Here is a 16,854-nt window from a genome sequence, read left to right on the forward strand (position 1 = left end):
TGAATATTTAAGGCGAGACAAAGTAATTAGTTGAGGTTAATTTGTAAAGAAAGACTAGACGCCTGCACACACACACACACACACATATATATAGATATATTCAAGCATGCACACCTGTAGACTAAACACGTAATCCGCATGTGCGTCAGCGGTTTCACTGTTCACGATTTTGAAGTTTGCGCGGAGATGATGACGTTTAAAAAAAAATTCAGCACTTGCACCTTGAAACCTTTTCAAAGTTTGTGTTCTCGAGCTCCAGACACTGTTAATGTGCGAGTGAGCGGCCGGAGTGTGTTAATTAAGAGTTTTCTCTGAGAACGGTGTGTGTTAGCGGCCGCTAAGTTAATAACTAATGATCTTTACAACGGAAGTGAATCAATCTAACTAACTTTATCTGGACAATAACTTTATAGTCCAGGCGTTTTAGGAAAAAAGGTTGACCAAATTGCAACAGAAGCAAACTCAACTGATTTTGTATCCTCAATATGTCCTGAGTAAGGGGGAAAGCCCCGAAGAATCCCATTAGGGGAAAGTTTCGAAAAAGACCCAAATATAGTCTATTCATACGCCTACTCATTCTCTTTCTTACGTGAATAGGGTAAAACATTTTAACCTTTAGATATCACCATGAAAATGACTGAGTTGATTACTTACATCAAAACAAACAAAAAATGTATTACAAGTTTTATGAAATTGTTTGTTAACATGGACAAACGGTGCATAATCTAATTACGTATGTGCTAATTTGCATAGATACCACAACAGATCTAAACATTGGGTCTAGCCAGGTGAACATGTCTTGCTGAATCTTGTCGGGGCTTTTTCCCCCTTACTCAGGACATATTGAGGATACAAAATCAGTTGAGTTTGCTTCTGTTGCAATTTGTTCACGGTTGACCCCCATTTTGGCTTAAAATGACTGGACTATTATTCTAGATCTGCTGTAAAGCCTGAACACTCTCAGTACTGTAATCTCCTGTTATCACTGTAAAGCTGCTTTGAGACAGTCTATATTGTTAAAGCGCTGTATAAATGGAGACTTGACCTGTGCTGAGAGAGGTCATGTGACCTGCGCTGTGAGGGTCATGTGACCTGTGCTGTGAGGGTCATGTGATGCGTGTCTCTCTCTCTTCAGATGCGGATGGAGTATCTGTCTCTGATGCTCAACATCATGCGCTCCACTGATTACCTGGAGCACCGGCACCGGCTGACGGACCTGCGCGCGGCGCTGCAGAGGATTCTGGGAGAGGAGGATTGTGGGAAGGATCCGGGAGCCAGCGGACAGATGGACAGACTCATCGTGCAGCAGATCTACCAGGAGTTTCCTCACATCTGATCAGTGTTCAACCTGCTAGTCTTACTGCTAACCCTTCACTAGCCGCTTAGAACGTGTTCGTATCATCCAGTTCCATTAGTGACCTTTGACCCTCTGATCAATAACGCTAACCCTCTAACGAGAGCCCTAACTACACTCGCCGGTTCGTGGAATATGAGTTTACAGTATTAATGCATTGATCTGTGTGTCTCACTGCTAAATGATCTATTTTTCCTCTTTTGGGTTTGTGTTCAGAAGGGAAACGTAACCATATATTTTCTTAACGGTGAAAGACTAATAAATGCTGCTATCCTCCTAATGCACCCGAAGATGTGTGTGTGTGATTCTTCTAAACCTGTAATGTATATTGTATGGAAGCCATATTTTCCACATAAGAAAAAAAATATGCTTTTGTATATAAATTCTGACAAAAAAAAGTCTAAATGATGACAAAGTCATTTATGAGATGCAAAGTCGAAATTATGACAGAGACAATTATATGCTGATTTAGTCAAGTCTCCTTTATTTATATAGCAGATTATCAAAGCAGCTTCACAGTGATAACAGGAAAATTAGAAACAAAGTTTGTTTCTAAAAGAAAATTGCGTCATCGTCAATAATGTTGTTGAATATTAAATGGTTGAAGATTAATATTAATCCAAATATTAAATTTAGCAGCGGCAACAATCATCTATACATGAATAACAAGGACAAACTTTTGATAGATCTCTGATTAAAATAGTTATGTTATAACTGAAAAGTTATTAATTCAAATAATTAAAAATAATATAATGATAATTAACATTTATTAAAATGCTGCTGTCCTAATGCAGTGTGTCTGTGTGTGTTTTTTTAAACCTATAATGTATATTGTATGGAAGACATTTTATCCACATAAGAAAATAATCATGCTTTTGTATATCTAAATACTACTACTAAGCTACTAAGTTATCTATGAAATGAAATGTTTTTGATGTCAAAAGTATGACATGCTAATTCATTTATGAGATGAACGTCGAAATTATGACATAAAAAGACAAAATTATGACAGTAGGTCATATGAGATGCAAAGTCGAAATGTTATTAGAGCCGCTTCTGTGATGATTTAGCAGCGGTCTGAACCATCATATGAAGAATAGCAAGGACAAACTTTTGATAGATCTAATTAAAAATACAAAATATATAGTTATTATATATAAGCGAAGAGTTAGTTATTGTGCAAATTATGATCTGCTAAGCTCCACCCGTTCCAGTGCTGCGGTCCGTCGGTGAAATAGTTCCGGGTGTGTGTGTGTGTGTGTGTGTGTGTGTGTGTGTGTGTATGTGTGTGAAAGGTCACGGCTGAGACTCGCCGCTGAAAACACCTGTCTATCTGTCATTAGTCCGTCTTTGTGTTTCTCTCAGACACACACACTGATTCCTCTCTGACTCGCCGGACCGAGCCGATCATGTCGAAGCCGCAGCCCATCAGCCCGATGAAGAACTTCTTCGCCGGCGGCTTCGGGGGAGTTTGCCTAGTGTTCGCTGGACACCCGCTGGACACCATCAAAGTAACAACGTTCATTATTATTCAGCTTATTTTCATTATTAGTTTGTTTAGTGTTCGCTGGATATTATCAAGGCCAAAGTATTAGTCCTTGCTGTCATATTAGTCATACAGCATTATTTTAGGGATGTACAGTCATCTGTAGATGTGTTTCTGTTTATGTTAAATTTGGTCTGAAGAATCTACAGAGAAGTTTGGAAAATTTGAGCCTGGAAAAGAATGGAATTTTGAAGAGGAACACAGGAAGCCTTTATATGTTATAAGTTGTGTGTACACGTGTTATTGTCAGTGAGGGTGTTTGAGATAACCCCTGGATTTGTGACCTTTGACCTGGATCTGTTTGTGTGGTCAGTAGTGTCTTATTGAACGGTGTGTTTCCCTGTGATCATGCGCAGGTGCGACTGCAGACGCAGCCCAAACCCCGGCCAGGTGAATCTGCGCTTTACAGGGGGACCTTCGACTGCTGCAAGAAAACCCTGGCGAAAGAGGTGGGAGTGTCTCACTGCACCTGTCTCACCTCACCTGTCTCACTGCGTCTGTCTCACTGCGTCTGTCTCACCTCACCTGTCTCACTGCGTCTGTCTCACTGCGTCTGTCTCACTGCGTCTGTCTCACCTCACCTGTCTCACTGCACCTGTCTCACTGCGTCTGTCTCACTGCACCTGTCTCACTGCACCTGTCTCACCTCACCTGTCTCACCTCACCTGTCTCACTGCGTCTGTCTCACTGCGTCTGTCTCACCTCACCTGTCTCACTGCGCCTGTCTCACTGCACCTGTCTCACTGCGTCTGTCTCACTGCGTCTGTCTCACTGTGTCTGTCTCACCTCACCTGTCTCACTGCACCTGTCTCACTGCGTCTGTCTCACTGCACCTGTCTCACTGCACCTGTCTCACCGCACCTGTCTCACCGCACCTGTCTCACTGCATCTGTCTCACTGCACCTGTCTCACCTCACCTGTCTCACTGCACCTGTCTCACTGCGTCTATCTCACTGCACCTGTCTCACTGCGTCTGTCTCACTGCACCTGTCTCACTGCGTCTGTCTCACCTCACCTGTCTCACTGCACCTGTCTCACTGCGTCTGTCTCACTGCACCTGTCTCACCTCACCTGTCTCACTGCGTCTGTCTCACTGCGTCTGTCTCACTGCGTCTGTCTCACTGCGTCTGTCTCACTGCGTCTGTCTCACTGCACCTGTCTCACTGCGTCTGTCTCACTGCACCTGTCTCACTGCGTCTGTCTCACTGCACCTGTCTCAATGCGTCTGTCTCACCTCACCTGTCTCACTGCGCCTGTCTCACTGCACCTGTCTCACTGCGTCTGTCTCACCTCACCTGTCTCACCTCACCTGTCTCACTGCCTCTGTCTCACTGCACCTGTCTCACTGCACCTGTCTCACTGCGTCTGTCTCACTGCACCTGTCTCACTGTGTCTATCTCACCTCACCTGTCTCACTGCCTCTGTCTCACTGCGCCTGTCTCACTGCACCTGTCTCACTGCGTCTGTCTCACTGCGCCTGTCTCACTGCGCCTGTCTCACTGCCTCTGTCTCACTGCCTCTGTCTCACTGCCTCTGTCTCACTGCACCTGTCTCACTGCGTCTGTCTCACTGCGCCTGTCTCACTGCACCTGTCTCACTGCGCCTGTCTCACTGCACCTGTCTCACTGCGTCTGTCTCACCTCACCTGTCTCACTGCCTCTGTCTCACTGCACCTGTCTCACTGCACCTGTTTCACTGGGTCTGTCTCACTGCGTCTGTCTCACCTCACCTGTCTCACTGCACCTGTCTCACTGCGTCTGTCTCACCTCACCTGTCTCACTGCACCTGTCTCACTGCACCTTTTTCACTGGGTCTGTCTCACTGCGTCTGTCTCACCTCACCTGTCTCACTGCGTCTGTCTCACTGCGCCTGTCTCACTGCGCCTGTCTCACTGCACCTGTCTCACTGCGTCTGTCTCACTGCGTCTGTCTCACCTCACCTGTCTCACTGCGCCTGTCTCACTGCGCCTGTCTCACTGCACCTGTCTCACTGCACCTGTCTCACTGCGTCTGTCTCACTGCGTCTGTCTCACCTCACCTGTCTCACTGCGTCTGTCTCACTGCGCCTGTCTCACTGCGCCTGTCTCACTGCGTCTGTCTCACCTCACCTGTCTCACTGCCTCTGTCTCACTGCACCTGTCTCACTGCGCCTGTCTCACTGCGCCTGTCTCACTGCGCCTGTCTCACTGCGTCTGTCTCACCTCACCTGTCTCACTGCCTCTGTCTCACTGCACCTGTCTGTCTCTCTCAGGGTCTGCGAGGGCTCTATAAGGGCATGGCGGCCCCCATCATCGGAGTCACGCCCATGTTCGCCGTCTGCTTCTTCGGATTCGGCCTCGGGAAGAAGCTCCAGCAGAAGACCCCGGACGACGCTCTGACGTGAGGCGCTGATGATGATCAGATTCATTCAGTTATTATCCTCTTGATTTGGGGTGAAGCAAATAGAAGCCATTAATGCCAAATTAGAAACATAATCATGCATGAGATTAAAAAGTCAAAAGGTCATAATTATGAGATAAATTTGTGTGTGTGGTGTGTATCTGTGTGTGTGGGGTGTGTATCTGTTTGTTTGTTTGTGTGTGTGTGTGGGGTGTGTATCTGTTTGTTTGTGTGTGTGTGTGTGGGGGGGTGTATCTGTTTGTTTGTTTGAGTGTGTGTGGGGTGTGTATCTGTTTGCTTGTTTGTGTGTGTGTGTGTGTGGGGGGGGGGGGTGTATCTGTTTGTTTGTGTGTGTGTGTGTGTGTGTGTGTGTGTGTGTGTGTGTGTGTGTGTGTGTTTCAGGTATCCGCAGCTGTTCGCGGCCGGTATGCTCTCAGGTGTTTTCACCACGGCCATCATGGCTCCAGGAGAGAGAATCAAATGCCTCCTGCAGGTGAGAGACACACATGTGCTTCACTATTCCACATGTGAACCGTGTGTGTGTGTAAATGACGTGTGTGTGTGTGTGTGTGTGTGTGTGTGTGTGTGTGTGTGTGTGTGTGTGTGCGCGCATGTGCAGATCCAGGCAGCGACTGGAGAGGTGAAGTACTCGGGGCCGATGGACTGTGTGAAGCAGCTGTACAGAGAGAACGGCCTCCGCAGCATCTATAAAGGCACGGCTCTGACACTCATGAGAGGTGAATGAGAAAATTACTCTTTATCCTCGTTACAGTTTATCCGCGTTACAGTTTATCCTCGTTACAGTTTATCCGCGTTACAGTTTATCCTCGTTACAGTTTATCCGCCTTAAAGTTTATCCTCGTTACAGTTTATCCTCGTTACAGTTTATCCATGTTACAGTTTATCCGCCTTACAGTTTATCCTCGTTACAGTTTATCCTCGTTACAGTTTATCCGCGTTACAGTTTATCCGCGTTACTCTTTATCCTCGTTACTGTTTATCGTCATCACAGTTTATCCTCGTCACAGTTTATCCTCGTTACAGTTTATCCTCGTCAGTTTATCCTCGTTACAGTTTATCCACGTTACTGTTTATCCTCGTCACAGTTTATCCTCGTCACAGTTTATCCTCGTTACAGTTTATCCTCATTACAGTTTATCCGCGTTACTCTTTATCCTCGTTACAGTTTATCCGCGTTACTCTTTATCCTCGTTACAGTTTATCCACGTTACTCTTTATCCTCGTTACTCTTTATCCTCGTTACAGTTTATCCTCGTTACTGTTTATCCTCGTCACAGTTTATCCTCGTTACAGTTTATCCGCGTTACAGTTTATCCGCGTTACAGTTTATCCGCGTTACTCTTTATCCTCGTTACAGTTTATCTGCGTTACAGTTTATCCTCGTTACTGTTTATCCGCGTTACAGTTTATCCTCGTTACAGTTTATCCGCGTTACTCTTTATCCTCGTTACAGTTTATCCGCGTTACAGTTTATCCTCGTTACAGTTTATCCTCGTTACAGTTTATCCTCGTTACTCTTTATCCTCGTTACTGTTTATCCTCGTTACTCTTTATCCTCGTTACAGTTTATCCGCGTTACAGTTTATCCGCGTTACTCTTTATCCTCGTGACAGTTTATCCGCGTTACAGTTTATCCGCGTTACTCTTTATCCTCGTCACAGTTTATCCTCGTCACAGTTTATCCTCGTTACAGTTTATCCTCGTCACAGTTTATCCTCGTTAGTTTATCCTCGTTACAGTTTATCCGCGTTACAGTTTATCCTCGTTACAGTTTATCCGCGTTACTCTTTATCCTCGTTACAGTTTATCCGTGTTACAGTTTATCCGCGTTACTCTTTATCCTCGTTACAGTTTATCCATGTTAGTTTATCCGTGTTACAGTTTATCCTCGTTACAGTTTATCCTCGTTACAGTTTATCCTCGTTAGTTTATCCTTGTTACAGTTTATCCTCGTTACTCTTTATCCGCGTCACAGTTTATGCTCGTCACAGTTTATCCTCGTCACAGTTTATCCGCGTTACTCTTTATCCTCGTCACAGTTTATCCTCGTCACAGTTTATCCTCGTTACAGTTTATCCGCGTTACTCTTTATCCTCGTCACAGTTTATCCTCGTCACAGTTTATCCTCGTTACAGTTTATCCGCGTCACAGTTTATCCTCGTCACAGTTTATCCTCGTCACAGTTTATCCGCGTCACAGTTTATCCTCGTCACAGTTTATCCTCGTTACAGTTTATCCTCGTTACTCTTTATCCTCGTCACAGTTTATCCTCGTCAAAGTTTATCCTCGTCACAGTTTATCCTCGTCACAGTTTATCCTCGTTACAGTTTATCCTCGTCACAGTTTATCCTCGTTAGTTTATCCTCGTTACAGTTTATCCGCGTTACTCTTTATCCTCGTCACAGTTCATCCTCGTTACAGTTTATCCTCGTTACTGTTTATCCTCGTCACAGTTTATCCTTGTTACAGTTCATCCTCGTTACAGTTTATCCTCGTCACAGTTTATCCTCGTTACAGTTCATCCTCGTTACAGTTTATCCTCGTCACAGTTTATCCTCGTTACAGTTCATCCTCGTTACAGTTCATCCTCGTTACTCTTTATCCTCGTCACAGTTCATCCTCGTTACAGTTCATCCTCGTTACAGTTTATCCTCGTCACAGTTTATCCTCGTCACAGTTTATCCTCGTTACAGTTTATCCTCGTCACAGTTTATCCTCGTTAGTTTATCCTCGTTACAGTTTATCCGCGTTACTCTTTATCCTCGTCACAGTTCATCCTCGTTACAGTTTATCCGCGTTACTCTTTATCCTCGTCACAGTTTATCCTCGTCACAGTTTATCCTCGTCACAGTTTATCCTCGTTAGTTTATCCTCGTTACAGTTTATCCTCGTTACTCTTTATCCTCGTTACTCTTTATCCTCGTCACAGTTTATCCTCGTTACAGTTTATCCTCGTTACTGTTTATCCTCGTTACTCTTTATCCTCGTCACAGTTTATCCTCGTTACTCTTTATCCTCGTCACAGTTTATCCTCGTTAGTTTATCCACGTTACAGTTTATCCGCGTTACAGTTTATCCGCGTTAGTTTATCCTCGTTACAGTTTATTCACGTTACAGCTTATCCACGTCACAGTTTATCCTCGTTACAGTTTATCCTCGTTACAGTTTATCCTCGTTACTGTTTATCCTCGTTACTCTTTATCCTCGTCACAGTTTATCCTCGTTACAGTTTATCCACGTTACAGTTTATCCTCGTTACTCTTTATCCTCGTTACAGTTTATCAACGTTACAGTTTATCCTCGTCACTGTTTATCCTCGTTACTCTTTATCCTCCTTACAGTTTATCCTCCTTACAGTTTATCCGCGTCACAGTTTATCCTCGTCACAGTTTATCCTCGTTACAGTTTATCCTCGTTACAGTTTATCCTCGTTACAGTTTATCCTCGTTACAGTTTATCCACGTTACAGTTTATCCTCGTTACAGTTTATCCTTGTTACTCTTTATCCTCGTCACAGTTTATCCTCGTCACAGTTTATCCTCCTTACAGTTTATCCGCGTTACTGTTTATCCTCGTCACAGTTTATCCTCGTTACAGTTTATCCTCGTTACAGTTTATCCACGTTACAGTTTATCCTCGTTACAGTTTATCCTCGTTACTCTTTATCCTCGTCACAGTTTATCCTCATCACAGTTTATCCTCGTCACAGTTTATCCGCGTCACAGTTTATCCTCGTTACAATTTATCCTCGTTACAGTTTATCCTCGTTACTGTTTATCCTCGTTACAGTTTATCCTTGTCACAGTTTACCTCGTCAAAGTTTATCCTCATTACTTTTTATCCTCGTTACAGTTTATCCTTGTCACAGTTTACCTCGTCAAAGTTTATCCTCATTACTGTTTATCCTCGTTACAGTTTATCCTTGTCACAGTTTACCTCGTCAAAGTTTATCCTCATTACAGTTTATCTGCGTTACAGTTTATCCGTGTTACAGTTTATCCTCGTTACAGTTTATCCTCGTTACTGTTTATCCTCGTCACAGTTTATTCTTGTCACAGTTTATCCTCGTCAAAGTTTATCCTCATTACAGTTTATCCGCGTTACAGTTTATTCGTGTTAGTTTATCCGTGTTACAGTTTATCCTCGTCACAGTTTATCCTCGTCACAGTTTATCCTCGTCACAGTTTATCCTCGTCACAGTTTATCCGCGTTACAGTTTATCCACGTTACTCTTTATCCTCGTCACAGTTCATCCTCGTCACAGTTTATCCTCGTTACAGTTTATCCTCGTTACAGTTTATCCTCGTTACTGTTTATCCACGTTACAGTTTATCCTCGTTAATCTTTATCCTCGCCACAGTTTATCCTCGTTACAATTTATCCTCGTTACAGTTTATCCTCGTTACAGTTTATCCTCGTTACAGTTTATCCTCGTTACTCTTTATCCTCGTTACAGTTTATCCACGTTACAGTTTATCCGCGTTACAGTTTATCCACGTTACTCTTTATCCTCGTCACAGTTTATCCTCGTTACTCTTTATCCTCGTTACAGTTTATCCTCGTTACAGTTTATCCTCGTTACTCTTTATCCTCGTTACAGTTTATCCACGTTACAGTTTATCCGCGTTACAGTTTATCCACGTTACTCTTTATCCTCGTCACAGTTTATCCTCGTTACAGTTTATCCTCGTTACAGTTTATCCTCGTTACTCTTTATCCACGTTACAGTTTATCCACGTTACAGTTTATCCGCGTTACAGTTTATCCTCGTTACTCTTTATCCTCGTCACAGTTTATCCGCGTTACAGTTTATCCACGTTACTCTTTATCCTCGTCACAGTTCATCCTCGTCACAGTTCATCCTCGTTACAGTTTATCCTCGTTACAGTTTATCCTCGTTACTGTTTATCCACGTTACAGTTTATCCTCGTTAATCTTTATCCTCGCCACAGTTTATCCTCGTTACAATTTATCCTCGTTACAGTTTATCCTCGTTACAGTTTATCCTCGTTACAGTTTATCCTCGTTACTCTTTATCCTCGTTACAGTTTATCCACGTTACAGTTTATCCGCGTTACAGTTTATCCGCGTTACCGTCAACATGTGCTTCAACTTATTTTATTTGTTCAAAAACAGTTGCAAACTGGTATTTGTTATCATGTTATTTTAATAGTGACTCTTTACAATAAGTTTTCATTTGTCAACATTAGATGAACCAGCGTTAAATTGTTAACTAAGAAACTAAAACTATTAAAAACATTTCCTTTAATTGAAATAAAGCTGAAATGAATTATAAATATTAGTTGAAAAACTACACAAACATTAGACATTAGTTTGATGTGATGTCAGATGATTGACAGCTGTCACTCTGTGTCTCAGATGTGCCGGCCAGTGGAATGTACTTCATGACGTACGAGTGGCTGAAGTACTCTCTCACGCCGGAGGGCAAGAGGTCAGTCGGGTCACATGACCAACGCTTATCACTCGATCCATCTGTCCGATCTCATGTGTGTGTGTGTGTGTGTGTGTGTGTAATCAACAGTCCGACAGAGCTCAGCGTTCCCAGCATCCTCTTTGCTGGTGGAATGGCGGGGATCTTCAATTGGGCCGTGGCGATTCCTCCCGACGTGCTGAAGTCTCGTTTCCAGACCGGTGAGTGTGTATAAGAGTATGTTTGCGTGAGTGCGTGTGTGTTTGTGTGTGTGAGCGTGAGATGCGTGACATGCTTCAGGATCTGTTGGCTCTGTGTGCGGAAGGTTTGACTGTGTGTGTGTGTGTGTGTGTGTGTGTGTGTGTGTGTGTGTGTGTGTGTTAGTGAGTGAGTGAGTGTGAGTGACAGTGTGTGTGTTGATCCGCAGCTCCTGAAGGCAAGTATCCGAACGGGTTCCGGGACGTCCTGCGAGAGCTGGTGCGTGAGGAGGGCATCGGCTCGCTCTACAAGGGCTTCAGTGCTGTGATGCTCAGAGCGTTTCCAGCTAATGCGGTACGACGCACTAAACACTACAGGGTCACTCACACACACACACACACACACACACACACGGTACGACGCACTCAACGCTACAGGGTCCCCTGAGGGTCAAACTGCCTCAGATTTCTCTCTTTTTACCGCCCAACTCTTTCATTTCACTCTTTTTTTCCCCCTTCAATTCTCACAAATTTCTCTCCTTGCTTTTGGTGATGCTATAATTCTTCCATTTAAATCACCGTAAATGAACAAATAATCAATACCACTACATAATGAATAAAGACACATTTTAAAACTTTTCATCATAACATGTCACAAAAAAAAGCTTCATGGAATAAAAAAATAAGATTTATTTTCTTAAAATATATTGTATTTTAATCACATTTTTTTCTTTTCCCATTTCTGCCACATAAGAAAATAAACCCTTCTTTGGCAAACCATAATTGTGAGATAAAAGTCAATTATGACAAATAAATAAACAATTTCCACATTTTATCTCATAATTACGACTTTAATTGAATAATTCACTTATGTCATAACTTCCACTGTTTATCTCATAAATGAAACTTATTTTTAATAGTTTGCTTTTTATGTCATAATTTCACATTTTAATCTCATAATTATGACTAATTTAATAAATCATTTTTATCTCATAATTATGACTAATTTAATAAATCATTTTTATATCATAATTGTAACTTTTTATCTCCTAATTATTTTTGTCACAAATAAAAAAAATATATCTTATAATTATGATTTTTTAATTTAATCAATTACCTTTATGTCATAATTTCAAACTATCATGATTCTGATCAACCCGAGGCTTGCACAGGAAGTGTGACCTGGACAGCTCAATAAAGTCAATGATCTGTCCCAGTTCCCGCAGGTCAATAACACTGTTCCCCGTTTCCCTCAGGCCTGTTTTCTGGGCTTTGAAGTGGCCATGAAGTTTCTGAACTGGATGGCTCCAAATCTGTGATCCAGAGCCAGAAGTGACACCAGAACACGCGTGTGAGCCGGCGCACAGATTGGCACGGGACGGTCCCGACAGAGCAACCTGATGGACTATAGCACATGTTAATGAATGTCTCGCTGCTTTATGATTTATCTGAGAGGATTTTAATCTGTAATAGTGCCTTATAGCAGACTGTGAACCGATTTCTGCCTTCAGGGAAACGGAATGTTTATCATGTAAAACCCATGAACCGTAAACCTCTGTCTGTACATGAGCACGTTTATACAGTCTCTGCCTTCGCCCTCATGACAGGAATCCAGTACACAGTCAAGGCCTGTTTCTTTAATTGTTTTGTTCATTATGTTTAATTCTCAGTTATTATCACTTACATCATGTACATAAATAAATGTATATTGATCATTTTCATATGATGTTGTATTGATTTGTGTTTCCCGCCTCTGTCCTCATGTTATCTTACCTCTAAATCTATTTTATATCATAATTTCAACTATTTATGCCATAATTACGACTTTAATTTAATAAACCGCATTTATATCATAATTTCAATCTCATAAATTGACTTTTACACAGCAAAATCCTCAGAGTTAGATGAACTCTCTCCTCAGAGTACATAGTGTTAAATAAACTCTGAATCAGAGTTAAAGTTAATGAGATAATTAAGAGATCGATTAAGTGATTACTTCAGCCAGTCTTGGACGAAATCAACTGAAGATAAAAGAAGAAATTAAATCTCTCGATCTCAGCAGAGGAGGATTAAACAACTCCACAAACATCAATGCCAGCTTCACTTATTAATAACCAAATTGACTTTGTTTCTGCCATTCATCTACAGGAGTTCTTTTTGATAAATAACAGAGGTTTAGATGTTGATGTTTTAGTGGAAATGTTGGTTACCATTATGGTGATCAGTGTGTCATTTAGTTGGCCAGTTTGACTCTTGTCTTTTTATGTCAAGTCAAGTCACCTTTATTTATATAGCGCTTTTTACAGTACAGATTGTATCAAAGCAGCTTCACAGTGACAACATGAAATTAATACAACAAAGTTTCTTTCTAGAAGAAAATTGCGTCATTGTCCACCTTAATAAGGCAGATTAATAATATTGTTGAATATTAAATGTCCCCAACTAAGCAAGCCAAAAGCCAAGGCAACAGTGGCGAGGAACCCAAACTCCATCAGGTGACAGAATGGAGAAAAACACCTTGGGAGAACCCAGGCTCAGTCACTCAGTTCTCCTCTGGCCAACGAGCGAACAGTGTATGATTATGATCCAGGCAGCGTTACAGGTCAGAGGTCAGATTGGTCGTGTCGATGAGGCCTTCACAGGGCTGATGAGGCTGGCACTTCAGGGATGTGTCAAGGTTTGGTCCAGGTGCAGATCCACCATCTGATCTGGATACGGCCTGGATCCGGCGGACTTCAGTAAACCTCGGATAAACAGAGATATTAATATTAGCGTAGACGCCATTCTTCTTATGATGTAACGAGTACATCAGGATTTATGGGGAGTGTTTTTTTGAGATGGAAGAATGCGGTTTTACAGATATTAGACACGTGACTTTCAAATGAAAGATTGGTATCAAAGAGCACACCCAGGTTCCTAACCGACGACGAGGACTTGACAGAGCAGCCATCAGCTGCGTTCACACCAATTATTTAGTCAATGTAAAGACGCATTTATGCAGGTCTGGAGGGCATGTGGCGCGAATGGGGCGTTTGGCACGGTGGACGTGAATTCGCCCCATTCGCGCGTCCAGTTCGCGTCTGACGCCCGAGTTGAAAAATCGGAACTTTGGCGTCTGTTCGTGCCACGTTAACCAATCAGGAGCCTGCTTGCTGCTGTCACGTGGTGAAGTAAAAACAAAGCAAATCTTTTATCACATAAAAACTTGATTTCAATATATGAGACATATTCATTTTGAATTGAATGCTATTTATTCCATATCTAAATCTAGATTATATGAAACATTATTATTCTAATGCAAAGACAACCAATATACTTTAGTGTATAAGAACATAGTTCATGTCTGGACGGTGTTGTGTGAGAAAAAAAAAAACACAGACAGGTTAATTACTTTTGGAGGCTGGCTCCATTTATCATCAAAACAAAAATAAATCACAGATTATGTGGGTGAGGGCGAGGGTGATCCTCGCTCCGATGCGGGACAACAGGTCCTCAAACTGTGCGCGGGACAGGCGGAAGTATATTCACCAACACAACTTTGTTGCATAGGATCAGACTCTCTGAATTTTTATTTTTAAATACAATATGGCAAGTTTTTCAGCATATGAATCTCAACAATGGTGACATGCTTCGTACCACAATGCATGATGGGAGCCATGAGTTTTATACTAAATTGGCTCCCATCATGCATTGCAGCATGAAGCATGTCACCATTGTTGAGATTCATATGCTGAATCTTGATGTCTGTGTGTTTGTTAGGGATGGGCAAATAAAGCCTCATGAGGCACTGAGGCTTTTCCCTAATTGTTTCGGAAATAGATTCAAAGCTTTGAGAGAGTTGCAAACAGCGCCATCTGGGGTTAGGGTAAAATAGGGCAGCCAAAATCCTGTGAAAGAAGCAGCCACCACACTTTCCCTAGTTTCATGTTGCGTGCACAAAAAAAGCCCAACAGTGCGTGTGAGTGTATGACTGGGTATTTAACCCTTGTGCATCAATTTAAAAAAGTTACTCATAGGTCCAAAGAGGATAAAAATGTCCATGTCAAAAAACTGTCATAAATAGTTGAAGCTTGGGAGCACAGACTTAACTTTGGTATCATTTTAAAGAATTCCCTTTGGCAGATTATTGTTGAAGTTCAATTTTTTTTATAAGTAAATAAAAAAAAAGTTATATAGGTTTAAGTTTATGAAAATTATTTATATGAAATATTATTTTATATAAAATATATATTTTATGAAACAAGTTGAACTCTAAAACGGCTAGAAAATCAAAGCCATAAATCTAAATAAGTTGTGTTCCAAAATTTAGGTTGATATCTCAAAAAATGAGCTTTCACTAAGATTTTGTTTGGGCGCAGTACCAAACTTTCCCCATTGGATCCCAGCAAAACTCCACTGGTGAACACAGTGATTGGCTTTGTTATTTGCAGTTGAGGTTTTCTCTCTCAATACTACAAGCACACACATGCACACAAACACATTTTTTTTTTTTTATAACACACATACCAACCACACTCTGACATCCATACCAACACACGCATACAATTATCATTGCATAATTTATCCAGCTGGCTCTATAATAGCTCAAAATTCATGCAGTTAACATTAACAAAAAAAAAAAAAAAAAAAAACTTTGTCCAAACAAAAATGTCCAAGTCAAAAAACTCTCATAAAAATGTTACGCTTGGGAGCAAATACTTAAGTTTGGTCTCATTTTAAAGAAGACCCTTGGCAGATTGTTGTTGAAGTGAAAAAAGTGCAACCAAAAAAAAAATGTTATAGAAGTTTAAGTTTATGAAAAATATTTATGAACATTATAATCAATATTTTATATAAAATATAAATAAGTATTTTGTGTAACTAGTGCAAATTTTATTTTATTTTTTAAATGAAATGGGGGTGAAATAGTAAAATTACAATAAAAATAGACACCTGTCCCAAAATTCATGCAGTTAACATAAAAAAAAAACAAAAAAAAAAACTTACACATAGGTCTAAAAGGGACAAAAATGTCCAAGTCAAAAAACTCTCATAAAAATGTTATGCTTGGGAGAAAATACTTAAGTTTGGTCTCATTTTAAATAAGACCCTTGGCAGATTGTTGTTAAAGTGAAATTGTTTTAAAAAGTGCAACCAAAAAAATGTTATAGAAGTTTAAGTTTATGAAAAAAATTTATGAACATTATAATCAATATTTTATATAAAATATATATTTTATTAAACATTTGGAACTCTAAAACTGATATACATTCAAAGCCATAAATCTAAACAGATTGTGTTCCGAATTTGAGGATGATATCTCAAAAAATGAGCTTTCAGTAAGATTTTGTTTGGGCGCAGTACCAGACTTTCCCCATTGGATGCCAGCAAAACTCCACTGGTGAACACAGTGATTGGATTTTCAATTTGCAGTTGAGTTTTTCACTCTCAAATATTACAAGCACACAAACACACTTTGTATTTTATTACACATATACAAACCACACTGAAACATCCATACCAACAAACCCACACAATTATCGTTGCATAATTTATCCAATTGGCTCTATAATATGCCAAAGCAGAAAACAGGAATAAAGCGAGTATTTGCTTTATAGGCCTAACCTGAAAAAATGGCACCATCTGATAAAAATTTGTAAAAATGTCAATTTTGAAGCCTTGCCAACAGAATGAAAGCCTATTAAAAAAGATTGCATCATTTTATAGTTAAACGGCACAGGGATTAAAAAATGCAGTTTTAATGGGTTTCAATGGGGCCATTTTTGTCCAAAAGGCGCTGAGAGGAAGTATTTTGTGTAACTAGTGCAAAATAGATTTTTTAAAGGAAATGGTGATGAAATAGTAAAATTCCAATAAAAATACACACCCGTGCCAAATTTTATGCAGTTAGTATTAACACAGGCAAAGTGATCAAAAAAACAAAACTG

General features: G+C 40.9%; 2 protein-coding genes across 3 annotated transcripts in view; both read left to right on the top strand.

Moving 5' to 3' along the window:
- Positions 1-1,644, top strand: part of nckipsd (NCK interacting protein with SH3 domain) — a gene marked incomplete at its 5' end in the record, with an annotated part of 20,861 nt that extends 19,217 nt beyond the window's left edge. For both annotated transcript variants that reach the window (XM_081385091.1, XM_081385092.1), the window contains one exon: positions 1,136-1,644. In XM_081385091.1, coding sequence (XP_081241217.1) covers positions 1,136-1,336 — 201 coding nt within the window. In that variant the 3' untranslated portion in view covers positions 1,337-1,644. The remainder of the gene's footprint in view (positions 1-1,135) is intronic.
- Positions 1,645-2,108: 464 nt separating this feature from the next.
- slc25a20 (solute carrier family 25 member 20) lies at positions 2,109-12,648 on the top strand. The gene is made up of 9 exons (XM_081385094.1): positions 2,109-2,865; positions 3,257-3,349; positions 5,151-5,278; positions 5,681-5,771; positions 5,898-6,015; positions 10,679-10,751; positions 10,842-10,951; positions 11,158-11,282; positions 12,184-12,648. The coding sequence occupies exons 1-9, from the start codon at positions 2,764-2,766 to the stop codon at positions 12,244-12,246; spliced, it is 903 nt and encodes a 300-aa protein (XP_081241220.1). The 5' UTR covers positions 2,109-2,763; the 3' UTR covers positions 12,247-12,648.
- Positions 12,649-16,854: the final 4,206 nt, after the last annotated feature.

This window comes from Scardinius erythrophthalmus (assembly GCF_964197995.2).
Source record: "Scardinius erythrophthalmus genome assembly, chromosome: 14".
In the NCBI taxonomy this organism is placed as follows: Eukaryota; Metazoa; Chordata; class Actinopteri; order Cypriniformes; family Leuciscidae; genus Scardinius; species Scardinius erythrophthalmus.